This window comes from Anopheles coustani, chromosome 2 (genome assembly GCF_943734705.1).
Source record: "Anopheles coustani chromosome 2, idAnoCousDA_361_x.2, whole genome shotgun sequence".
NCBI lineage: Eukaryota > Metazoa > Arthropoda > Insecta > Diptera > Culicidae > Anopheles > Anopheles coustani.
In genome coordinates this window covers 24,254,844-24,281,946 of record NC_071289.1, presented here as the reverse complement: position 1 = coordinate 24,281,946, position 27,103 = coordinate 24,254,844, and the positions used below count along the sequence as shown (strand labels likewise).

Here is a 27,103-nt window from a genome sequence, read left to right as displayed (position 1 = left end):
CAGGCCCCCGGTGGAAAACCGCACACATGTTTTTCCTCCCAGCGGTAAGTTGAAAATGTTGCAACGAAAACAAATTGTAAAAGGATTCACATGAATGAAACAGTTCTCGGGACTTGGGGATGTTGGGATGATGACGCAATACAGCTATGCCATAAATCTAATCGCGACACATATTTCATTTCATTGAAATATTTAAAATTTTCCATCGAATATCATTCTCCTAGAACTGAACAAATGTTATACATATGTGAATACGGTGAATAAACACTAATTGTTTAGTTATAGTACTTTTGAACCACTTCTCCAAGACTTATATCTAAAACAGATCAACGAGAACATTTTTGTTCATGAAAAATTAACCACGAAACCAGAAAGATTAAATGTAAATTTCGTTTCTTCTTAAAGAAAAGCGAATAAAAAACACATATGAACCCATTACAAAGCCAGAGATAGTATCTTCTAGAGGTGCGGTACTCGAAACATTTGACCACTGGGCCATGAACTTATTCCATCATTTCGACATGCCTGAAGACGATCTTTATTCTTAGACATTTGCCCACGTTCGGTCCGTCGGCTGTGCTTCCCGTTTTATTTTTTAGTTTTCGTGCCTGCGTGTTTTCGCAAACCCATTTTCCTGTACATTCCGAGGTCAACATCATCTTGAAAAAATCATACCCAAACCACGACGAGAAAACGGTCAGAACATCGAAATGAAACAGATTTTTCCAAAAAACAACAGGGTCAACCAACGGAAGAACAAATCAACGAAATGTCCTATCTATGCGCGAGAAACCGGCTGGGAATTGTTTTTGGTTTTTCCCCATTTCAATCTGATGGTAGTATTTTGGACATTTGCATTCGACTGAGAGACGGTGGACGAATGCTGCAGGGATTGTGGAAAGCGAGGGAAAACTTGTCCGCACGACAAAACTCCCCCAAACCGCGCAACCACCGTTTGCTCCGTTCCGTACCGAATTTGAGCGTTAAAACAAAAGCTAAGCCCTGCAGCAAAGTTGTTACGTAAACAAGTGTTTTTCTCTTTCCTCCCAGCAGCCGTACCTCGGCGCCTTCGTTCGAAAGATTCGTTCAGTGTCTGTTGCTTTGCCTTATTCTTCTAGCTACCCACAGCATCTCGCCGTGCTAGTCGCCTTTCCATTGCATAAACATCTGGTAAACTACCGGGTACAATCAGCGCTCCTAAGCACCACTCCTTCGTGGACAGTTTTCGTGTAGTAGCTTCCATTTTCCATGCAATATCTCTCATTGCACTACAATAAACTGTAACTAGTGGAAGGAAAAATGATAAGTTACCAGTTGTTTATCACATTCGCACCGGATTTTTCTGTTTTCCTCAACTGTCAAATGCCAAAATTTCCCAAATGACGTTCTGCGACCACCTCACCCAAAACAAAAACAACACCGTACGAAGCTACCGAGAAGAAGCCCTGCTGTTGTTGGGGTTATTTTCTTCGTTCATGCGAACGGTGAGGCGGTGCGTAAGTGTAGCACAGAGCGGTGGAAAATTGTAGCAGGTAGTTGGCTGCGCAGCATAAAACTTACCTTATTTTACCTGCAGCCAGCGCGACCGATTCAGGCATTGACGCGATTTCGCGACATTCTCTCGCAAGCTGCCTTCGTGGACGTCGGGATGATGGTCTTGACGATGGTCGTCATGGTGTTTCGCTACGCTCCGCATCGCTCGCCACGGCAAAACATTGATCGACGACGGGCGGCGCGCGGGCCTAGCAGGGCAGCGGATGGCAAGGTTTTTTCGTACGTTGCTCTGGCAGCAGCAGCAGCAGCAGCACCTTCGAGAAAAATTCCTCACCCCCCCTCGGGCACCACACAGAAGACACCGAACAGACCGACGCACAGAGGGAACCACCTTTCTTCTGCACGATATTTCGGCACCTCACACAGGATTTGCTCCCCCCGCGTTGCCAACAACAATAGCGAAATAAAAAATGGTCGTGATAGTCGACGTTGGACAAAGCAGTGGCAAAAGATATCGCAGACACTTCACTGCCTCAGAACGAAACGATTCATCGATGCACGGTTGGCACGGTACGCACTCACGCACGCAATCGGGCACACGAAAATCACGGAACGGATAAATTGACGATCAAAAAGGGCACCACGGTAGGCGATGCGATGAAAATTTGCTATTTCACTGTCGGACTGGATGGGTAGATGAACGAAAGAAACACAGGAGTAGCGACGCAACGGGCACAACCTCAACGGTAGCGAGCTGATGCGCGGACTGGTCGACGGTAGTGTTGCTAGGTCCGTGAAGCACCTACCTTAAACGATCCGTTCCTAGAAGAGAGATGATGCATCCAGCTCCGCTCGATACTCGGACTATAGGTTCTTTCGAACGAATATGAAAGGTATCTTAAAACTACCCCGTCCCACATCCGTCAGAGAAAGAGAGAGAGAGAGAGAGAGAGAGACGGAGTTTTTATTTCTCAGCTCGCTACCAGATATACTAGTCTAACTGTGCTTGTTTTTTATACACGCAAAGAGCTGGGTCGAACCCGTCCAGCCAGTTCTATACGTGTACAAGCGACGGGTAGGGACACCGACCGCACCAGCCTGTTTTTTATACACGCAGTGAACTGAGCCACACCGTCCAGCCAGTTCTTTACGTGTGAAACCGACGGGTATGTGCACCATCCGGACCTGCCAATTTTTTATACAGCTGTAATCTTCTTCCTAGGTTCTTTGAACCCAGTTCCGCGGACTTGTTTCGAAGGCTGTTGCACCCAGTTCCACTCCGTTCCAAAACATTTAAAAGAATCCCATCACTAGTCGACGGTTGCAGAATGCAGTAGTAGAGTAGTGTTGGCAGAATCGGGATTTGGAAAATTTGAAGATTCGATCCCTAGACGGATTCCAAAGATTTGAATCCCATCTCATGGATTTCAAAGATTCGAATCCCATCTGACGAATTCTAAAAATTAGATTAGATTAGGATTTGAATCAAATTTGATTTGTTTGGGATTCATATCAGATTTGATTTCTTTGACACTCGATTTGATTCGGTTCTGACTTGATCCCAATTTGGTTTTGATATGACTCGATCTAAACACGAGATGAGTCGAATTAGTCACGTGACGAGTCCATCTAGAGACAATTTGATTGATTTCAGTTTACTCGACTCGGGTGCTGGTTCGAATGGAATGGACATAGATAAAGGATAGAGATAATGCTGATGCTCCTGAAATATTTGCTCCTAAAAGATTCGATCAACTCCCAGTGTGGCACCTCATTTGGTGAGTCGTTGTCTATTGACCTGACCATTAAAAACTATACAAATAATTAACAATTCGACTTCTTCAAGTCATCTGAGGTTTAAACTATTGTCTGAGCAGACGAGAAGAAAAGCAGTACTAAAAAGTAGTTTTTTAAATACAATTCTCTTCTTCAATGGTGGCTGCTTTTATGTACACCACTATGCCAGGTACTTACAAGTAACAAATTTTATATTTTATGTTATTTTCAAGAAATCTCACTGACAACCAAACAAGATGGCTATAACAAATTTTGACATTCGGAAAGAACCACGTAAACTCGAGTGTATAATCAGCTGGTAAATTGCGCGAAAAACAAAAACCCATCGTCGTATCGATAACGTTTGTGAACACGTAAACGATCATCGAAGCTGAAAGTAAAACTGTAAGCCCACATCCCTAGCCGTGCCAGTGTAGAATGTCCGCAGTCTCCAGCAACGATGACGTTCGACATTGAAAGGAAGCGCCTCGAGATGTGCTGTGTCTACGGGAACGACGCCAACAATGGCACCCCCGCCAAAACGAGCGAACGCAAGCGGAGGAAAAGTTCGACTTCGTCGGAACAGTCATCCTCGAGGCATCGGAAACGATCCGAAAGTTGTTCGGTGCCCCCGGATCAGCGGTGGTACGCGCAGCACCTGAAATGGCATGTTTTTATCATGTTCGCAAGTGGTCTCATATTTTCGTCAGTGATGTTTGGCGTGTTGAACTTTGGCCCCGGACCTATCCAGCATCAGGCGGGTCTCCGCCGAGTCGGTTCCGAAGGTGGTGGACGAGCCCTGTACGCCCCGCGTCACCTACCCGATGGAGCGCTGCTCAGATTGGCGGACGAATCGCGCGTCATGGAACCGTACATGCCAGCACACAAGTTGTCCGCACCGTCGAGTACACGATCGTCCGAGGAAACTCAGCAAGATCAGCAAGCTAACGAACAGGAAGCACTTGGCTCGTTGAAGATGGCTCAAGAAATGAAAAATCTTGGAAAGGACGATAAGGCACTGCGATTGTTTCAACACGCGTTGGCCCTATCACCGAAGCATCCGGAAATTCTCACCAAGTACGGTGAATTTCTCGAGCACAATCGGCAGGATGTGGTATCGGCCGACCAGTACTACACGCAAGCGCTGACGGTCAATCCGTACTACTCGGAAGCCCTGGCCAATCGGCAACGGACGGCACAGATCGTAGAGCAGATGGACGCCAAGCGGTTCGAGGCGCTGGACCGCAAGCGGGACGCCCTCAGCTCGATCCATGCGTCCAATATGGCCCTAAAGCGAGCGGAAAAGGAGGCATACATCCAACATATCTATCATTCGGTCGGAATCGAGGGTAACACGATGAGTCTGGCGCAAACACGCTCCGTCCTGGAAACACGGATGGCGGTCGATGGGAAGAGTATCGACGAGCACAACGAAATCCTCGGTCTCGATGCAGCGCTCAAGTACATTAACGCGACGCTGGTGAACAAAAACGACTACATCACGCTGAAGGATATATTGGAGATTCACCGGCGGGTGCTGGGGCATGTTGATCCGATCGAGGGTGGCGAGTTCCGTCGTACGCAGGTTTACGTCGGCGGTCACATTCCGCCAGGACCCGGTGATCTAGCGATCCTCATGGGCCGCTTCGAAAACTGGCTCAACTCGGAGCAGGTGTTCCTGATGCATCCGGTAAAGTACGCGGCCATGGCGCACTACAAACTGGTACACATCCATCCATTTAGCGATGGAAATGGGCGTACGTCGCGACTACTCATGAACACGCTGCTGATGAGGGCGGGTTATCCACCGGTTATTATTCAGAAGCAGCATCGGCACAAGTACTACGACTATCTGCAGCTCGCCAACGAAGGAGATATCCGCCCGTTCGTTCGCTTTATCGCCGATTGCACGGAGCGCACGCTCGATTTGTACCTGTGGGCCACAAGTGAACTATCCAATCCAATCCCGTTGCTTGCGCAGGAAAGTATGGAGGGCATACCGTTGATTAATAGTTTTTACGACGAAGGAAGCGATAGCGGAAGTGGTGCTGGAGATACGATACGAATAGGAGTAATTTGGTAAGCTGAACCATTCCTTGGCATTGCATCATTCCTGATATTAATTGCCCTGTTTCTTTTTACAGATATTGGCTTCCGAGTGCCCTGGCAGGAACAGTGGCATTGAACCTAATCCGTCAAGCGTCCGTTTGGAATCTTTATTTTAACGTGTAAATAATGTTGTCTCTATTTTACGTTTCTTGCACCCGTTAGTATTAATATTTAAATCATTTATTGTTTTCGTGTTATCAAGATAATTGTGCTATGCGCGAACGATCGTCAATCAGCTGATGCCAATGTGAAAACTAGTGAAAGGAAACAGTCCGACCGCCGTATTCCATTTAAACTGATTTCAGTTCAGCACAAAAAAAACACTATAACCTATTGTGATGAAGTACGCACGCGAGGTGTTACGCCACCTCCAGTACAGTCAACAAACAGCTGCTTCGAAAGCAAAGTGTTTATTTTTTAAGTATCCCTCTTGAATCCGAGTCTACCTAAGTACATCGATCTGTTGTTGATGGTGAAATATTCCACGGTTTCCAGCTGCTGCGGTACTGTCTACCAAACACGAACGCAACATAGTCAATCAAACAATATGTATGAGTCCTATTTTGTACTGCTGTGATGTTTTAGAAACTAAAATGTTGGTAACTTAAAAATAAACTAGCAATTTTAAATTCTAATGTAAACGTAAGGTTGGATTTTATGTGAATTTGCTTTTACAAAGAGGTAATTCTGCAAACGTAGGGCTTTTAAAATATGTTTAGCAGATAAATTTGCAAACGAATTGTTTTGAGTGTCAGTAGAAAGTTCAACTGACACTTCAAACCCGTAAGTACCACAGTTGATCAGGCTGGCTGCCCTGAATAAAGCATTTCTGTGCAATGTAACAGAAGCAGTTTGCATTACCTTTTAATGTTAATTATTGCTTCATCGTATATTTTTCCTCGTTAATATAATTAAGCCCAATTAGAAACAAGGAATCGCATTAATAAATTAATGAAATCTGCTATAAACAACCTTCTTGACATTAGGTTAATGTCCTTGAGTGACTGTGGCTGTCAAAGTGACATATCTACGTCAACGGATTTACTGCGTTGTTTTCACGGCGTTTTATCTTGGAAAAGTTTCTGGAAAAAGTTCTTGTGTCGTCCGCGGCGTGTCGCGTACGCATCTTTGTGTTGTGTGTTTTGTCCCCGAATGTAACAGTCTGCAGCATTTTGGCTTGTGTAAACTGTGTGTAACTTGTAAAACGGAGCTGGGGCAGCAATCAATTTGGTAGAAACCTGCCGAGCCGAAGGGTGCAGAGATTATCCGTCTCCTGCCGTCGCGTCGCTTCTGCTGCCGCCGCTTTCGCCGCTGCCGTTGCCGTCGACGTCGCCGCTGCCGTCAAAGAGTTTCTCGGCGTTGTGTTTATATCTGTGCCGTCCGTGCTTGTGTTTACAGTTTGTTATTTTCCATTCGAAGCCAAAACCGTGTATGTGTGTACATGTGGCTGGCAAGTACGTGTGCAATAGTGGCCAGTACCGTCAATGCGAGCAATATGATGGAAACCGCCGATGAAGTCGTCTACTGTAACTCGCCCCCGGTTACGACAGTCGCGGCCTCCCCGGACACACCGTCGTCGATGCCGTCGGCGGCGATCGGTCACGATTCGTCGTCCGCCAGCAGCGAACGGTCCTCACCGTCGCTAGAATCGGTAGCATCCTCACCGTCCCCGTCCTCCCCGGCACCATTCTATCCCGCTCAACCTGCATCGCCTGCTCCGGTGTCAATCGAATCGTCATCACCTGCCCCCTCGTCACCGGCTCCGTCGTCTCCGGCCCCATCGTTTCCCGCGGCACCACTGTCCCCCGCACCGATGTACCCCGCGTCGGGAACATCACCCGCCCCGTCATCTCCAATGCCGTCGTCTCCGGCACCGTCTTCCCCTGCGCCATCGTCTCCCGCACCGTCATCCCCGACACCGTTGCCAATGGAGTACGAACCGGCGGTAATGATACAGACCGATGAGGATGAGTACGACGAAGAGGATGGCAACGATGATGACAACGATGGTGATAACGACGATGACGACGACGACGACGACGACGATTATAACAGCATCAACGATATCAACATTGCATCCGATGGCGCGGAAGTAACGGACCAGGGCGAAGATGAAGACGACAGTCCGCCGGGCGAACGAAGGCGGGACTGCTTCGCGGACTCCCTGATCGCGCTTAAGGAGGTGAAGCAGTTGCAATCGATCCTGCTGCTGCATCTCGATCTCATCCAGGAGCAGGGCGATCAGATACTGAACAAGGATAAAATGATCGTGAAGCTACGGGACGAGAACGAAGTGTTGAAACATCAGCTCGATCTTTCCAATAAGCGGCTCGCGTTAATGCTGCTCCAGCTGCAGCAGAACGGGGTACAATTTCCATTAGACCTGCAGCAGCAGCAACAGCAACAGCAACAATTATTGCTAATGCAGCAACAACAACAGCAGCAGCAGCAGCAGCAGCAGCTACCACAACAACAGCACCCAAAACCGGAAGGCACCGTATCGCCACTGACCATTCGCAGTCAGATGGAGAACGGACGCCGGCGGGGAGTGGTGTTGAAATCGTCCTCCTCCTCCTCCTCACCACCCTCCGTGTCGTCGAGTTTCGTTGAAGGAGTTTACGGGCAGTGCTTGCCAATTCGGAACTCGGAAGTAAGCAGCACCGTGTCGCCGGCGAAGGAGGAGCTTGGGGACGACCTGGTGCTACTCCAGCAACATCCGTACTACCAGCCGCCCACCTTGGAGGACGACGAGGCGGCATTCATCGCAGAGAATAACGAAGTCGATGGGGAAATTTGTCTCAACTATTCCAAATCGGATGACGATGAATCTCCCTCGCCGGCGTCGAGCTATGGCGAGGAAGAGGACGATGACGAAGGGTTGGAGGAGGAGGAAGCAGACGGGGAGGGAAATTACTTCGACAGCGTACCGGATCACGAGCCACACGGGGATGACGAAGATGACGATGTGGAACTGCAGGACCCAGATGCCGTGCACGAGATACATGATGAACATGGGCAACCCTTGGTGCAGTACGATGGGGAACTACCGGATGACGAGGTGATGCAGGGAGGGTACGAATCTAGCGGAAGCGCCGAGGACGACTATCCGATGCAGTACGTCAGCGTGGAACAGTCAAACTACGAGGACGCACCGATGATGATGATGATGATGATGGACAACGACGATGATGACGATGATGATGACGGCGACGATGCGGCCGAAGTAGGGATGATCGATTCCAACTCGCAAGGGTCACAGGAGTCGCAGCATTCGCAGGAATCGTTGATGCAGCAGGTCGGCTCGGTTCCGGCGGTGCACGATATGGCGGTCAATGTGCAGTTCGTCGAGAGTACGGTTGGCAGCGAGGGAGAGCAACCTCTGGAAGGGGAGGAGGAAGAAGAAGAAGAAGACGAAGAAGAGGATGAAGTGGAGGAACAAGAGGAACAGGATGAGGAGGAGGAGGAAGTGGAAGAGCAAGAGGAGTACGATGGGGGAGAGACCGAGTTTACCGAACAACAGCAGGACGAAAGCGTGGCAACGGCAGCGGCGCCGGCAATGGTGGTTGGCGATCAAGATACGATGGAAACGACGTACGACAACAACAACGAAACGAACGAAGGTGAAGTAGGCACTGAGAGTGAACCAGAAGTGAAAGATGAACCAGTCATTAAGGAGGAGGACGAACAGGAGCAGCAACAGCAGGAGCATCAGCATCAACTTCAGCAGCTCCAGCACGCGTTCAACCCGGCGGTTCACTGTCCATCCGGTAACTCTTCGGACGGAAGCGTGGCAAAGCGGGGTTGCAAACCAAACGCGGCGTACATGGTTACGCACAAGCAGTACATCAGCTGCTCCTGGAAGGATGACGCCGTGACGGCCGAACTGGAGCGGTTGCTCTCGAACGAGGCGGCCGAGCTGGAGATTCCCTCCTGGAACGTGATCGACGATTCGTCGCAGTCGGCCGACGACCAGCTGGCGCCAGCGCGGGAAAACATCACCGACGAGGCGTACATGAAGCGGCACACGAAGCTCGAGATCGACGAGCGAAGGCGCAAGAAGTGGGATGTGCAGAGGATACGGGAGCAGAAAAACATCGAGCGGTTGAAGAAGCGTCAGCTGAAGGAACAACCGGCCGAACAGGAGGCCCAGAAGACGATCACCAGCTTCTATCCGACGGTCGACACGCTCAAGTACATCGTCATTACCGACGACGTGCCGGTGCAGGCATTCGGCGAGCTGATACCGTTGCTTCCCGCACCCGCCACCTTCAGCCTACCGTGGCTGCAGCCCAAATCATCGAACGGTGGCCTGTTGGCGCCGCCACCCGGGTCGTCGTTGCCGTCGTTTGGCCATCCCGCGCAATTCCCGGGCAGCAACGTCGTGGATCGGGTAGCCGGTTCCTCCGAAAAGCTCCAGAACGAAACGAAAACCAAATTCCTGCACCGGCTGGCGCCAAATCTGCAGGCGCAGAAGCAACGGTTTACCAAGCGGATCAAAAAGGAACTGTAAGCCACCATTTGTACCCGAAAGGGAGCTTCCCCAAAAGCTCCGCCCCTCTGTGTCCTCTTCGCACCTTTTCCAATGGGGCGGAAGAAGGTGTGATTTATCTGTTATCAATGTGTGTAAAGTTAATTTTAACCTGATTATTAGTTAGTAGGTTTATTTTTTAATTCTCATGATTATGACAGCGCATCACTGATCCACCCAACTCCCAACGCTTGCAGTCAGTAGGGGTTTTTTTTAATGTGTTGCACCCTCTCAACGATAGTTGGAAGCGCTGGTGGTAGGTGGCAAGTACTTCCTCCCCCCGTTTCCACGTCGTGCCTGTTATTTAATGTACTTCGTTTTGTCTATTCAACGTATACTCACGTTGTATGTGTGTATTTGTTCTTGTCCGGGAGGTTCGGGGAAACCCGTGCCATCCCGACCATGCCAGACTACACGTGCACGTAGCATAAAGTCTAGTAAGCCCCTAGTGGAGGCTGGTATTACGCGAAAGGACGGTCATTAGAGCCAGAGTAGTAGTAGCAGACGATGCAGATGTTTGTGTCTCCGTGAGCGTCAATATTACGAATAAATGTGCTTCGTGCCGATAGCAAACAGAAAGAAATACAAATTTGGTTCATATAAGGTTACATAAAATAAAGCTGTAGCACGGTGTAAACTATTCCAGCTTGTGCGTATGATTGTGTAGTTTTTTTTTATATATTCGAAATTGACTATCATATCATAGTTTATTACTTGAATAGGAGGGCAATAATATTTGGATTCATCGACTAAAAACGAGTCCTTTTCGGCTTCGATGGCTTTTTAGTTTCTTCTCGGTATGATTATCCTGAATCGGTTATGAAGAAATTTATACATGGATAAAATGTTGAATGAATGAATGTCGCCGACAGAACTTTGTGCTACAGTCTAGAACTCGTGTAAGAGCTTGGTGGCTGTACGACGTACGCCGGGGAAGACTCATGAAATGCTTCCTAATACAAATTGGTTTACCTACAACAATGTTAATGTAAACATCTTACCTTTTTGGCCTTTGAGATGATCAGATTTTTTTTTGTTTTAATTTTACTCACTAAATCAACGCAGTAGGTTATGGGAAACTTAACAACGACTTTATTTTACACAAAGTTACACCGAAAACAACATAAATAAAGAAGACATTCTCACATTAGTGCTGAATCTCTCTTTAAATCTCTAATTTAAACAACCTACCAACATAGTTTGATTCCAAACGGTTCCGGTGGCCGTTATCCTTGCACTACTACTGGGTTCGTTCAAGTGGTGGCACATTTTAGTTTTAATCAAACTCCTTGCGGCGGCTCCATTTATTTACCTATCTACTATGTCTTATGTGTTATCAATTTCACGCTTTCGCTCCATGAAAGTATGCACGGGCAAACTCAACGAAGAGCATGGGTCTTTTACCATTAGTTGTGCGTTGGTGCAAATTATAAAACCAAAAAAACTCGGTGAAAACTCTTTGGCATTCTGCGTACACTCGTGAAATGTTAAGAGTTATTTAAATAATATCGTTTCCATCCGTTGCTAACTGTCGGAAAAAATGAGGACCCTTTTTGGTTCCTGGTGTGTATGCACTAAACTTATTGCTTTGGTGTCTTCATTGGCTGAAGGGTGTTCACGATTGTTTCTTGTGTGTTTTTCTATTGATTGTTGCTTTCCAGTGGGTTGATTATCAAGGATTTTTGTTCATTTCTTTGCGTTTTTGCATGGGAATGAAAATCTCAGCGCAAGTTTGGCCATGTCCACTAATGTTTGTGGGGGTAGGATTTTCTTTCTACACAATTTCCGCTATTCGGCGTGCGGTATGGAACCAACAACGAGACTATTTCAGTAACTCACTACTATCGTAGCCGCACAAAACTGATTTTATATTCTCAAAAAGTGTGCGACAGAGACTAGTTTCAAAATTAACTACTACAGCTTTTTTTTAACATTGTGCGCCACTTCCAAACAACTAAATCCAAGAAGGAGATTCGCTACCTAGAGGTTCTTTGGTGGAAAAAGGTATATCAGGCAATGTTTGAAAAGCTGTTTGTAAAGTTCAACCTTTTTGTGTCATGGAATAGAACTCGATTTTCTCCAAATTATCCTTTCACAAAAAGTCACTCAAGTGTAACAACAAAATAATTCGTGCAGGCCGAATTTTGATGATTGACAAATACTTGTACAAATCGATTCCAATGAAATGATGCGATGACATTGTAAGTCAGTAGAAAAGTTCCGTAATATATTACAAGCGACCGGTAGAAAGGGTCTTCCACAAATTTCGTTCTACAAAGGTTAGAGTACAAAGGATCCAAAGTTGTACTACAAGCACCCTCCGCGATCATAAAAGGACATTTTAGGACTTCTCGCTGGTATCTCGATACATTTTCATTGTGTTTGCGTACAGGTTTCTCATCGACGCATGGATGATGTTCCGCTGCCATTTCGAATGTTCGCCAAAATCTCCTAAAATGGTAGGGGATTGAAATATCCATCAAGGCCGTACGAGTTTCTACCAGAGTGGGTCTAAAGTCTTTGGAAGATAGTGGTCCGTGAATGGTAAGTTAGTCTCTCTTAGTTCCCTGGTACAATATTTCGCCGAAACGCTAATGTCTTCTCTGAGGGTGAGTAGCTCGGTTTTGTTAGTAGTCTTAAGGTTTATATTTCTACTCCTTCGAGCTAGTATTACCACTGAGTCCTTCTTTTGCCGTGTGCTAAAAAATCACAAACGCGAGGTGCATTTTCCTGAACCTCTTTCGCTTTCATCCGTCATGTACTCCGCTCCGATTTCCACCATCTAACTACATTGTTTTCCGGAGTGCACATTTTACTAGTGAGTAAAGGTCAGGGCAACACATGTTTACGGTGTGTTCTAGATCAGGGTGCCTTGAGCAAAAAGAACCCGATAAGAACACAACCCAAAAACACAACTACAAAAACTGGTGGCTTTCCGGCTATACTACCTTAAAATTGGACTACCGTTTGGGCACATCGATATAACAACAGTGACACAATAGTCGATATCACTACAGTCAGTTGAATAGTTAGGCGGGATCCGGAGCCACACTGGGCAACGACTTCTTCCTGTAAAGGAGGAGAAAAGATGAACAAGAGTTCACCATTCAATAAGGTTGTGTTTTGCGGAATCATTTTTGACTACGTTTCTTACGTCTGGATGATCGGTGTAACACTCCTCCAAGCGTCGACGGGGCAGGAAGTTAAGTTTGGTTTTCACGCACGGCAGTCCCTGCGTGTCGTTGTGATAGATCACCTCCGGGGCCGCGGATAGCACGACCTTTTCCACCTGGTACTCGTTCTCGACGATGATCATCAGCAGGTTGGAACGGGGAACCCGTTTCGCAAAGTACGGTGGATATTGCAGGCTGTCGGAGAATACGAGGAAACCTTTAATAAGAACATCAAAAGTATCGAAGGTTTTGGCCCTTGCGTACTTATTCAACTGTGCCGGTGGGGGTTCATAGAAGAATCCATCGCCTTTGATGAACTTGTCCTGCTGCATGACGTACAGGTTGGACTTTTTATCGCACGCCTCGTATACGATTTCCTTTTTGATCTCCTTTGGTCGATTGAAGTATTCCTCCTCTTCGTCGACGTGTATCTTTTTCGGCTTCGCGCGGTGTGTATCATCGTAGTCGTCATACTCATCTACCAGATAGATTAGAGGAATTGAAATTGTTGGACCAAAACTGAAAAACTACCCGTTTTCGTAAGCGATACGTACGAGTGTCAAAGTAGTCGGCACTAGGAATTCCATGGACCCAAAAGTCGAAGCGCGTCAATGCCATTGCAACTTCTGCAATCAACCACTTGAGTCCCAGCATGATCAGCTTCATGGGCTGTAACGGGATTGATGGTAAATGGTCGGGCACGAAATTGACTGTCTTCAGAAGATTCCTACTTACATGCATTAACGCCATGGCATCGTTTTCCATGACCCGCTCGTACTCGCACAGTCCCTGCAGGTCGAACACGGTGATCAGGTTGAAAATTTCCTTCTCCACCATTGACTGCATGATCGCACCCTCAATCTCGCCAAAGAACCGCCCCGTATGGTTGGATGTCTCCGATAGCACCACGTACCCGTTGTTGTCGATGACGTAACAGTCGCGTGTTTCGGAGGCACACGTTTCTATACACCCATCGCACTGGAACAAAACATTGTAGAATTAGAAAATAGGCCATCCAGTATAGATCGACTCCTAGTCCCTACCGTCGTCTTCGACGTAATCTCCATGAACCGCTCGTACATCAGCGAGTGAGTGAACTGAAACCCGGTGACGCAGCCCGGTGCCTCGAGGCCTCCGTCCCGCGGGAAGATGGCCATACTGGCCGTTACCTTCAGCTCACCATCTTCCGGTGGATCGGACTCGTGCGGCACCGAGTAGACGAAACTCTTCGGATCAATCTTGTGCTGGAGGATGGCACTGCGGTACCACGTCTCATCGATCGCCTTCTTGTGGTAGTCACCGAACTCACTGTCCGTGTCAACCTCCACCTCGCCGAAGATAAACTGCCAGCGCGTCAACCCACTCATGGTGGCCACAAACCGCAGCGTGGCGTTGTACATCTCGATGATTTTACGTTCGTTCTCGTTCTCAAACTCCCAGTTTCGGTAGCTATTGTTGGTTACCTTGGCGTCGAAGATCAGCAATTGAACAAGCTCCTTGTTGCAGTAGTACGCATCATCGTCCAGCGTCTTACGACCACAATTCGCTAGCAGATTGTCGAATTAATAATACTCTAAAATTCCATTCCATAATTTCTACTCCCATAACTTACGTGCATCGGAATCCTTAAAATCTTCCGGCTCCGGTTCATACTGCTGAGACCACTTCCACGTGGGTTCGTACAGGCGGTTCAGGAAGTGTCGCAACTCATCCTCCGGTGTCTTAAACTCATGTCCCTCAAGGTAATGATACTTGCAGTACACCCTAGAAAAGAATGATATTTCGTAAGTGTTCACTTCCAGCGAGCTAAAGATTTGGAAAACCTGTTCACATACCACTCCGGGTGCACTTTCCAATTATCGCCGACGAAAAAGTCCGAAATGTTGAGTCCCATATGCTGATTGCGTTTGATCTCATCGCCCACCTTAATCCAAGTGCTGCCGTAGTCGTGCGGTAGGACCAACCCCAAGGAGAACGGGGTATTTTCCAGCGGTGCGTAGTAGTAGTCCTGGTACTCCAACGATACGCGCCTCATCTTGTCGTAATGGAAGCGCACCGGCAACTTGGTCATATTGCCAAACTTCGAGTCGACCAGATGCTGTCGGAGTTCGAGAATGAACGGGCTCATCTCGCGCCCCGTCATATCCTCAACCTGGCGGGTAATGTTTTCGTCGTAGATCTGCTCGATCTCGGTCAGATCGATACTGTTGTAGTTTTCCTTTAGCCGTCCGTTCGACACGGGTCGCAGGTCGGGATGCATCAGCACATACCCGTTGTTGCTGACGATGAACGAGTACCCGTTGACGCCCAGTTTGTACGGGAGCGTCAGCTCGTCCAGGTCCTCCACCGGAATGTCCGTACCGGCTACTCCGAGCAGTCGAGCCGTTCGCGTCTCATTGTAATGGTTCGCCTTCCGATCGAACGCCGGTGCCCCGACAGCGATCATAAGCCGCGGTGGTTCATCGTCGTCCGCTTCCGTTAGGAGATTTTCCTACACTCGACACAAGAGACAAGTGGTCAAACGAATGTGGAAACAGTACTCTCTCTTCTGGGATACCATCAAATCTTACCGCTGTGTCAGTAAAGGCGTGCGTCCAAGTTGGCGGATGTTCAACACCCTGAAGCACCAACGGGGTGGCGATGACCGTGACGTACTTCAGCACCTCCTCCTGCACCTCGTCGAGTGACTGGATGTGCGAGTAGTAGCCACGGTTCAGGCACGCCATCCACTGGATTTCGCGGACCTTCGTCACCTCGCGACCGAGCAGGTAGGTGAACACACGCACTGGGATTTTCGTACCATTCTCGAACCAGTTGTACCTTTCGAACACCTCCGTGATGTTACTCGGTACACCGTCGGTGATCAGCATGATCGCCTGATTGCATCCACTGACCGATTCGTTACATCGCCGGATTTCTCGATACTGGAAGAGAGGTCGAAACAAGTTTAGATATAGTTTCACAAAACGCTCTTCGGAGCTAGTTACCTTCTGTAGAAGTTCAAATGCGGCAACGAAAGCCTTCTTCACGTTAGCATAACCCTCCGGCTGAAGCTCTCGCACATATTCGTTGAAGAATCGCATATTCTCCGGTGTCGCTTGCACTAACATATCCTAACAAAGTGAAAGAAAACCGAAATAATCATCAAAAAATGTCACATACAATAACATAAGCAGTATAAATTATCTTAAAATTTTTAATTAAAAATTTCATTTGATTCCCTTTTCTTCTTCTTTTTCTTAGTCTGCGAGGATTTGCACGAGTACGGCTGTTGAATCCAGCTTCCTGGGCCTTCGCCAACTAACCTGGTGATGTAGACCTATAAGCGTTAAGGACCGGCAACTAAGGCCATATGTCTCTCTCTTTATTCCATGGAAGGATTCCCTTCCAAAAAGTATACAAAAACTCGCGTAAATTTTCGACAGATCACTAACATTGTTTAAAGTATCGATAAGTCATTCTGCTTTAAATATCGAAAGTTTTTTGCTTCGTTCGATGTTTACTTCTAGTATGAATGATTAATTGAAAACCGAGGTCGAAAAAGCCATCGTTTTCTAGCAATGTTCATAAATATGTCATGTGGACACAGTGCGTTAATTTTAATATCTACCACCTTACTCAAATATATCAGTACATACTATGAACTTTTTCTTGCCTTTCTATTAAATTCCATAAGGTAGACTTTTGCAATATACATAAGAAAAAATAGATATATGGCAATAACTCCTTTGCCCAACTTACCTCAAAGCAAGGAATCAACGGCTCAACATCGTTCGAGTACTTGTAAATGTTTATAAAATCATTGTTGGAGAACGTGTCGAGTATACTTTTCACCGTAAGCTGTGCGATGTAGTTCCGGTAGCCCGTCATCGAACCGGAGTTGTCCAGCAGGATGACGATATCCTTCGAGCAGGTGGCCGTCTCGATGTACCACGAGCGCTTCCGGCAGTCGAACGTGTCCACGTGCTCCCGGTTCCACTCGAGCGCCGGATAGTGACGCAGCATGCCGGTGTACGAGCCAAAGTACTGCCACGACAGGGCCGGATCGGAGTTGTAGTTCTGCACGAACACATCGTCGAGCGATTCGGACCACTGCAGCGCCTCCAGGACCCACGGGTAGCGATCGTACACATTCTGCGGGACGTGCACCGAGCTGTAGGACGTGTTGACGGATATGTTGAAGAAGTGGGTATCCGGGTTGAGCGACATATTCCGGTACATCCAGTCGTTCTCGAGCAACGTTTCCGGTATTTCCGGCTCGGGTCGGCCGTCGATCTACAACATACCAATGTAATGGTGGAAAAACCTTTAAATATCCTTACAGATTTCCCTACAAACGACAGTCCATACATTCGAGTACTTGCTGGAGTAGTACGAGAAGCTGTTGGCCATCGTCTCGTTGTACTCGAACTGCTCCGAGAGTTCCTCGGCCAGATTGATAATACACTTGATGGCGTCCATCTTGCGGATGAACATGCGACCGACGTTTTCCACAATCGACTGGATCAGTGCCGTTCCGTCCTTGTGCTCGACGCGGGCGTTGTAGGCTTTATATTTCTGCAAAGGGAATTCCAATACGATGGTCATGATCTGTCCCTTTCCACGATTGGCCACGGCCACTTGACCTACCGCTGTAATTTCCATCGCCTTGGTCATGGTCTGTGCCAAATCCCACAGCTCTTCTCCAAAGTTGTCGGCCCATTTTTCCATACTTTGTCCGGTGGTGATGGTCGATTATGGACGGAATGAAGGAAGAGAAAAAGGGGAGAAAACTCAATAAGATTTCTTTATGTTTAGCGTCCAGTTCCACGCTCCAGTTGTGCACCTTAACAGGAGGCAATAGGTCAGATTTCGATTATGATAAATGATGATGTGGACTAAACGGAACGGTCTCGTGACTCGAGGGCAATTAAAGGCATGCGTAGTTACCTTCCGAATCCACTATTCATATCGTGTTGCTCATTGAAATTCACACTTCTGAGCACGAATCTGTGTGGAATTAAGAAAATTGTTTGCACCAATAGCGTTTCGATTATAAGTCGTGTCCGATTATCGACTCATGTGAGGTCATATTATTTGTTTAATCAAACATACCAAATGCATGCGTGCTTATGAAACTAACGCAATGAGGCATTTCCAGTATAGATAGAAAGAAAAACTTGGCCAAAGCTAGACCTAGACAGATATTGTCGCATTTCTTAGCGAATGATGTGCAGACGTACACTTGAAAAAAGCTTATTTTGTTTGAATCAAAGTGTGATAAAATTGAAACATTAAAAGGTAGTATAAGTGTAAGGGTATTTTTTGTGTATAATATTTTTTGTGTAGAAATCCAATTTAAAGAGATTCAAATGTGAATTGTTTTGCTGTGTTGATTGACAAAAGCTGAACCATGCTAAAGATATTTAAACACAGTGCTCCTAGATATCAACATTTTAGACTCTACCAGGTTTGCCAAACTCGATACTAAACGGAAGAAAAGCAATTCTGGCAATAACTCTACTATCGCTATTTCAAAATAACGGAACAAGAAAGTCTTCTTGAATGCTACCAAGACTTTAAAGTGGAAATTATAACCTTTCGGTTCAAAAATTGTTTGAATAACCCAACATTTGTCCAACAAAACACGAAATTCAAACATTGTCCTATGAACTTGAACAAAATGGACAGTTAAAGAAAGAATAAAAGTTGAATGGAACTTTTTAAAAACATTGTAACAATTATTGTAATAGCTCAATTAAAATGTTGCGTTGTTGAAGATGAAAACAAAAACCTTGGTAAAAAACGTTCGAGAAGGTGTGAAAAGAGTCATTCAAAGTTGATAACGTTCGTCTAAACCTAAGCACTATTTACAAGCGTCGGTCCCTAACGGTATTTGATAATCTGGGCGAGGGGCATGGTCCGGACGTTCGTTTTGTTGACAAACAAAAACTCCCTTCCCCCTTTCCGCAGCCAACAGCTGATCCGTGCCTTCGCTACCCTTCGCTAAGGAACGCAAGATAGGCGTTTTCTTTCGCGCGCGCATTCACGCGTTAAATAAACCCCCGGAGCACGTGCTCGCTCGTATCGAAGCAAGCCGTGTTTCGTGCGGTAAAAGTGATTGTGTACAATCTGAATGTTCGTGGATGCCACTGTGGGTGGTCTGGGGAGGCGGTGCTGTTAACCATTCAGCCGAAAATAGCAACTCCCCCACTCCCAACCACGTCGCGCGAATGTTTCGTTAAGTTTTCCCGTGTTCTTGCAGTTTTACTTACACGCACACACACATGGGGGAACACAGAATCCTACAGGCTTCTGTTGCGTTGACAGATGCGAGTGAAAACATTTTCCTTTTCACCCGTGTGAGATGGAAAAGCGCACCACGCAACTGTCAGGCCAGGAAAAATGGGATCGCTCGTGCACTGTCAAAATGATGTGGAAAAATCCAATTTTCTACCCCGTGCTGGCGCGTTTTGCACGAGCCGAGCCGTTTTCCTTCAAAATTTCTCCCGTCTACTCACATTTCCGTCTCCACCGAGGCGCTCACCGGCTGCTCGGGTAATTTTATCCATAAAAGGAATACGATGCTGCCGAGCAGAAACTTCCTGCTGGCCGAACCAGCCGTCGGTGGCCTCATCCCGGCGCTTGGCTAGGGGTCGCACTTTTTTCCGCACTTTCTTTGTTGGGTTGGCTACTTTTCGGCACTCTTCCACTTCAACTGCCCACCGGAACTAACTTCACAAAGGTTGCAGGCCGCGGGTTAGCTGCACCTCATCACGACCATACGGGCGGACGACGTGGACCCGGTTCCGGAATGTGATCGTGCTGCTTAGAATAGAAATAGATGCGCTGGCTGCCAACCCTGGGGATGGGAGCACAAAACCACTTACAACGCAAGCACTGCACGATCATACGGCAACATAAGAACTTCAAGAATGTGCAGGATGGAAAGGAAAATCACACGCGCATTCGTTTCGCTGCCGGATCTTTCCCGACGTTCGATTTTCGTGTCCTATTTATATTTTCTTCTTCTTCCGTCTACACACGCGACGATGGAGTACCGCCGAGCTCGAGCACGGTTCCTTGTTGACTGAATTAGATGATGGTTTGTGGATGAAAAATTTAACGAACAATTTTCCTACCCTTCCCCGACCGCCACGGTTTCCTGCAACACGTTTTCAGCTACCCTTTTTCCCCCACATGCGTACACGCAGCTGTCAGATGGGGACACGTGTATGTGTTTGTTGGAGAAAAATTGGCGCATGGCATTTTCACGCGTTCGAAATATTCGTTAACTACAGGAAAATTAGTTTTGTCGGTTACTGTAAAATTTTCTTTACACTGCTCTTTTTTTATAAGTGGTTTAATACACTTCCTCGATCGTTAAATGCTTCTAAACTGCTTCAAAAACATAGTGTTCCCCATACCTTATAGGGATTCATTATGTCACGTATTTTAATAAATAGTTATTTGTTTCATTTTCTATTTTTTTGACTTGCAGATGATATTCTTGGCAATTGTTGCAAGCTTTGATTGCACTGCAAAACATGTTGCATTTACTGTAAATTTCGTTTTTATAATACTTACTTAAGGTCTCTCCGAGTTCAATCAGTTCCCAATGCAGAGATGTAAGAGTTTCTGTTGCTAAAACTCTGTATTTATAGATTGTGCATGGTTCGATTGTTTTTGGTAAACTGACCAATTTATGTTCGATTAACTCTAATTGGAATAAAATTTCTCTTAATTCTACGGCGGTGGATGCTGCTTTGATACGACGATGAAGGCTGCAGTTCATGTCTTTTATTTATTTATTTTTTTACTGTTCCACTACCGCAGTGACTGCTGTTCTGGTATATCATATACGACTTTTTAAAATAGTTTACTGCTTTTGGCACTCACCTCACCTATTTTAATAACACCACTTACGTAGGTTCACTTCACTCACTTTGACATTATGATTTAATACATTGTAAATGCATTTCATAAGTTTCATTTATTCAAGGACTTGATGCACTTTAAAATTATGACACGATTTTATTTAAAACATGAAGGCGGGTCTAGCTTCACCGAATTTTTTGCCTATAATTTCTTTGCTCCGCTCGTAGCGCGCTTTTATGTCGTTCTATAGTAAAGTCTAATTATGACGCGTCGGTCCTATTATCGTGCTGCGCAAAACTATGCTTTTGTATCAGGATTTGCAGACCAAAGTCCAAATCTGGCCCATAAACTGATTTTATCCAGAACGTAAGAAAACTTTAATGCTTCATACAAAAAACCCATCTCAATTTTTATCGGATTGGTTCACAATGCCCGGTTTGCTTTTTTCCTTAAAATGAACATTAAAATTTTTCAATACCAGGTGACTTCCTCGTATACTCTTTGTTTGAAATTTTCTATTCGTGTTTGCAGTATTCATCGTTCTAAAATCTCCTACTCTCGTGAATCTCGCCCAACAATAGGGCCGGAAAAACTCGTTTACTTTGCATCCAAAAATGTTTAAAAAATGAAAATTTTCCTGTCCCCCACATCTGTACACGCAGCTGTCAGATGGGGACACGAGCATGTGTTTGTTCGAGGGAAACTGGCGCATGGCATTTTCACGCGTTCGTAATATTCGTTAACTGCAGGAAAACTATTTTGTAAGTTTTGTAAAATCTTTTCTTTATGCTGTTCAATTTTTAAAATCGGTTGAATAAGCTTCCGCAATTGTTAAATGTTTCCAAAATTTTTCAAAAAACATAGTGCTCCCTTATCTTAAAGGGATTCGTTGTAGTGAACGAAAACAAGTAATTTATGATATGGCGTCATAGAACGCACTCTTCGTCAACAGAAGGAAACTAATTAAAATGTGCGTTTCGTCAAAATATGTCGCATATGTCAACACCCTTATCAAATGGTTTTTGAGGAATCCCTGATTCTGTGTTCTTTTATATATGCCACTTCAAAAGGGCAATTTCTAACTGAGCATTCATCAACATCAACAAACCAATTAACGTCGTTTGCTAGAGAGCGAATTTAGTTTAGTTGGATTTTCCATTCTCTTTCGGAGGCTGATTTGTTTTGACTACGACCGCTCATCGGTTCTAACGTCATTTAATTGAAGTAAGGAATTTTCACTCTGGCAAATCAAATGCTTGTCTATCATCTAGTCCGCCTGAAGGTTGTAAATTTACTTTAGAGAAGAGGAAATTCCTAGCACCCGGAATTGACCTGGGAATTTCGGCCACTTACTCTAACCTAGTTGAACAGAATTCAGCACAATTGTCAATATGAGTCGTAAATTAGAAATTACCATGCAAATACTCACCAAAGTTATTGGACCTCTCTTCGCAGGAAGCTAAACGCCACCCATAAAGGTCATCGCAGATGGGTTTCTGGTAATTTCGCTCCATCAACCATCGCCATCTTCCCTGGCCGACGCTAGTATTTATTGGCCTGTAAATGATGTTCCAAAAAATTGCAAACTAGAGCACACCGGGCACGGTGACCTGGCCCGGTCAGCGCCCGGTATGCGATGTAGGTAAATTGATGGTGCTGGTTCACCTACCAAGTGCCGTTCCTTCGGGGTCCGTGCTCCGTGGCCAAGCCCATGTTTCGGTACGGCCTACGATTCTCGGAAATGAGGCCGCGTGGAGAGCGCGATGTAGTTGGGAGAATCTGTGACCTTCACAAATGAGCTGTCAAAACAGAAACCATGTGACTCATTGCTGTCGGATGCTGCAGCTGGTTGGATTAGAGGATTGTATGATTTTATGTTTTATGTTGCACTCCTAATAGCTAGACACGTTTCAAGTACTGGGAAGTTTTGTTTTCGACATTCATCATCTTGTCAGATATGTTTTCCAACTTGTTGTGAAAAGTAGAATTGCCAATATGTTTTCTTCATTTGTTATGTTGTTCTCAAAGGGGGGTATAGCATTTCTGAATGGTAAGCAAACTCTAAAGAACATCGTTCAGGACTATAATATCCTTGCTCTCTTTGGGTTTGACGTGTTCTCTTCCAAACACCATCCTTCTCACGGAAGCACAACATATTTTGCCGGTCTCTGCAAAACATTCTTCCGCTCTTTTACCACCTCAGCTCAGCTGTACCATCAAATGCACAATTTGCGGAGCATTGAGCACAAGAGTATTTCACCAAAAGCAAAGCGAAAAAGTGGCACGAATTCCGCACCGAATCGTGCAAAACAAAATAAAGAAGCAGCCACATTTACGTATTGGAGAGCAAGCATTGGCCAGATTTTGAGTAAGGTTGTGCCGCAAGCCACGTTTGTGCACCATGTGGAGCGCGTGGCTCCGCGATTAGCGGCTCCATGGAGTGAGCCAACATTCAGGTTCAGGGCGATCCCCATCTTATGCGAGCAATCGCAGCATATCGTCTATGGACGTGAGCCACGTTAGTACTTATGCTGGTTCGGTTTGCTAAGTTGATAATTGCCCTCGAAAGCTTTACCTTGCAGTGGAGAAAATATCCAAGTATCGATAAAAGATTTGTTTGTGTAATTGTTTTTTAAATATCATTTGAAGGGAATGTTTAAAACATCAAAGGAACATAATTTGGTCAACATAATTCAAGAATATTTCTGGGGTAGACAATTGGCTAAAAAAATGTTGAGATACATTTTAAAGACGCAGAAAAATGTATAGTCCATTTCGTAGCCTTTTCGTGGACAAACAGTTGCCAAACAGACGACCGAGGTATAATTTCATGTTTGGATGATTAGTATCTGTGATCACGCCATTTGTCGTCATCTGATTTTGTTGATCAGCCATGAGGAACTGGATTGAACTAATTTAGCATTTATTACGTGTCTAAATACTAACGGTTGTGCGCTAAAATAGCCTTAAAGCATGATTTGTAAAAAGTATCATTGTCAAAAACAAGTCTATTCTTTTAAAAAAATATTTTGTACAGAATGGAAAATCCATAAACATTCTAAAATGTAGGGGGTTTGAATATGGGATTTGGCTATGATTCATACCTGCCATCAACAAATACGTGAGTAAAAGGTTTTGTAAGGAGATCTTAAATTTTCCTTACGAAATTTTAGTTTTTTCACGACCTAAAGCTGTGCAAAAATTGTATTTAACACCCCAAAGAAGTTTTAAAAGTGTATTTCAGGTGTTTTGAAATAATTTTAAATGATGTTATCAAGTAACTTTTGGGACTGTAAATGTAAAAAAAATGTGTAGCCATTTCAAACGAATTACCTCCTGAGAACAAACTGAATAACATCATGCACGTGAACAAAAAAGAATTAATTGCTAATTTATGCGCCAGACTCGATTGCTGCCAGATGCAAAGTCAAGGCCGAAACAATCTCACTCAGATGCATCAAGTGAAAAATTTGGTTAGCGACAACTACAATTAGTGTTATCCAAAATCTCCGTGCTGGATAATCCGATTTTTGATGTACAATCAACAACAGCACTCCATTTTAGGTCTTGAATCTCCAACATTTTCGCCTTCTGAATGTTACAGTCCGGTGTGAGATTTGACCGCGGTCCAGTGCCCCGGCAGTCGGCTGATGATGGGCACATGTTTCCCTATCGACAGCATATCCACACACACACGCGGTATCCAGCACACTCCGGTGTAATTAGATACCCTTTCTTCAGTCCTCCGGCGCGTCCCTTTCGTAGGCGCCACGCATGCCGTGGCGTTCTGGTGCAAGGTTCCCGAACGTGCGAAGAAAGGTCAGAAAAGCACCTCCACTGGTGCGGGGGTGTGAGAAACGTTGTGGGCACTGTTTTGTTACGGGGCTGAAAGAAAGAGCGAGATGATTGCCGCAGCGAGAGGCGAACGAGCGAGATGAGCGAAGGCGTGCGAGCGGGAGAATTGAAGCGAAGCGAGAGCGAGAGCGTGAGCGGTGAAATTTTGCCAGCCAACGTCAGCCATCCGGCCAGCAGCAGGCCCGAGCCATTTCGCCAGCGGAAGAGACCACGCCGGGCCAGAGTATTGTTAGCTATCCGTCTGCACGGATCTTCCGGAGCTTCGCGGTATCCCGACCGGTCCATAGTTGGTGTGGCTTTTGGAGGCCCAAATTCACTGGTGCATACACACACGGCGGCGGCGCACGTTTTCGGGACGGCCGTTTTGCTGCAGCAGTTTCGCTCACCGTGTTCTGATCGATCAGGCCCGTTTCCATCGCAGTGTGCTGTGAAACGAAAAAATTACCTTTTAATCAGGTGTGTATTGATCGTTCGATTGGGTTCGACGTGGGCTTCCATGCCTGGTTCTGGTGCTCGGGAGAAACTATCATCTTACGTCCGAAAAGTTGTGCATACCGAACTGTCAGCAAACGGGCACAGAAAACCCGTTCTCCGCAGACACTTCGTTGAGTTTTCAGCGTTTTTCCGTAGTGCTATGAGAGACGGTCGTTGGAAAACGGTGTAGCTGGGAAACCCATTGCACCGGCAAACCCGGGACTCCTAGCGTTCGTGCTTCAGGGCGTGTTTGCGGTGGTGTTGGTGCGAGCCAGCCAAAGAATTTGCTTTCCAGTGGAAACCCCTCGCGCGGTGGGAAAGCGTTTTCTTGGGCGCATGTGGTGAAACATATCAGGTGATTTTCCGTTTCCCCCAACGAAGCGGAAGCCGGGGGAAGGAAAGGGAAGCCTACCTAATAGTGGCCAGATGAAACCGGTGACACGGACACGCGGTGCGGAGCCTTTCATCCAACCACAACTCGATAACAATAACCGAACAAATTGAATTAAATCTTCCGCCGAGTGTAGTGATGGTTAGGTTACGGCTGTCGAAAGACGAAACCTAATACGATTCGATAACGATTCATCAAAGCGCGGTCCCGGGAACGGCACGGAATGTCCCAGTTCCCGGACAATAGGGTGGACACTTGGCTAGCGTGTGCGTGTGAGTGGGCTTGTGTACGGTGAAACTAATCAATCCTACCAATGTCGGACCATTTCTCTTCTCGCCCAAGATTCTGAACTACTTTGATCCCATTGCCCTACGCGTTTGAAGAGTGTTACGCTGAAACCGTATCGGAACGTTGTACCAACGGGAAGCATCGACTTTTTACAGTCTTCTACAAACTTCTTAAAGTATCTTTTCGTTGTATTTTTGTTGCACAAAGATCGGTAGTTTTTTTCCACAACCTTTTTTATTTATTTATTATGTTTTTCGTTTTAGCAAAACCTATCCACACCGAAATCAGGTGGTTTTTGCAATTGCCTACGGTCGCGCCACCCAACGGCCATGCGCCCCGCAATTAGCGTCGTTGAATTAATTGGCTTTAATTGAGTTCTACGCCGGCGTGCGCACGAAGCCGCCGGTTCCGCTATATTGTACCTTAATTCCAGTTCCACCAAACATAAAACCGATATACCGGCGATTGTGCAATCGTCGTTCGATATTGGTCTAGCAAAAGGAAGTAAGAAAAAATGCGAAGAATGTGGTGTAAAGAATCGGCCCGTTAAATCCCATTTACCCCTGGTGCGCACCGCATGACCATGCGAAACGGAAACGGAAATGTCTTTAAGGAGCACTCGATAAAAGGTTGGAGTGAATGGAATTAAATGGTTTAAGAGCGACGATTAGCAGAGCGGTTGTCGTCGAAAGAGGTGAAAGGATTAGGGTTTCAACTGGAAACGATGATTCGTTTTCCAATTTCTCTTTTAATGAGCCCTATTGAACCGTCATATCGTAAATTTATTCAGCATCATTCATTGGGAATTTTATGATTAATCCATATGATCGTTGCAGATAATAGGAGTCATTTTTTTCACGTAACAAAAAAACATCTCTGGAATCTTTCAAATAGAACTTTAAAATCTTTGTTAGTGTTAGATTGCTAAAGGTTAAAACGGAGATAACCATATAAGTTTTATGGTATGTTGTACTGAATCGCGATTCAGCACATTGCAGTGGCAGTTAAATAGGTTTAATTGGAGCGGTACAAAAAACGACTATGTGTGATTTAAGTGTGACTTTTTCCAAATAAAATTATTTTTCTAAAATGTCCGTTCTTCCGTTTGGCGTGCCAGTGAAATGTGTCAGTAAGGATATTAAATTATAAGATCATCCA

The 27,103-nt window shown here is 45.8% G+C and overlaps 4 protein-coding genes across 4 annotated transcripts in view; 3 read left to right on the top strand and 1 right to left on the bottom strand.

The window, feature by feature from the left end:
• The first annotated feature begins 3,563 nt into the window (after positions 1–3,563).
• Positions 3,564–6,008, top strand: LOC131262712 (protein adenylyltransferase Fic). Its single transcript, XM_058264773.1, has 2 exons — positions 3,564–5,349; positions 5,415–6,008. Coding segments are annotated over exons 1-2 (1,620 nt in total). The 5' UTR covers positions 3,564–3,730; the 3' UTR covers positions 5,416–6,008.
• An 812-nt stretch (positions 6,009–6,820) lies between these two features.
• On the top strand, positions 6,821–10,547 carry LOC131264127 (GATA zinc finger domain-containing protein 10-like). Its single transcript, XM_058266416.1, has one exon. It carries the CDS (start codon positions 6,821–6,823, stop codon positions 9,887–9,889), a length of 3,069 nt encoding a protein of 1,022 aa, XP_058122399.1. The 3' UTR covers positions 9,890–10,547.
• A 438-nt stretch (positions 10,548–10,985) lies between these two features.
• LOC131263412 (voltage-dependent calcium channel subunit alpha-2/delta-3) lies at positions 10,986–19,696 on the bottom strand. The gene is made up of 14 exons (XM_058265609.1): positions 19,581–19,696; positions 17,710–17,791; positions 17,431–17,637; positions 16,822–17,355; positions 16,068–16,193; positions 15,651–16,004; positions 14,916–15,571; positions 14,693–14,844; positions 14,124–14,626; positions 13,816–14,058; positions 13,635–13,749; positions 13,345–13,558; positions 13,062–13,275; positions 10,986–12,976 (listed from the first exon to the last, which is right to left on the bottom strand). The coding sequence occupies exons 1-14, from the start codon at positions 19,694–19,696 to the stop codon at positions 12,857–12,859; spliced, it is 3,636 nt and encodes a 1,211-aa protein (XP_058121592.1). The 3' UTR covers positions 10,986–12,856.
• A 5,347-nt stretch (positions 19,697–25,043) lies between these two features.
• Positions 25,044–27,103, top strand: part of LOC131262800 (protein rolling stone) — a 47,006-nt gene continuing 44,946 nt past the window's right edge. Inside the window, exon 1 of the mRNA XM_058264876.1 lies at positions 25,044–25,248. The gene's annotated coding sequence lies outside the window, so the exon portion shown is untranslated. The remainder of the gene's footprint in view (positions 25,249–27,103) is intronic.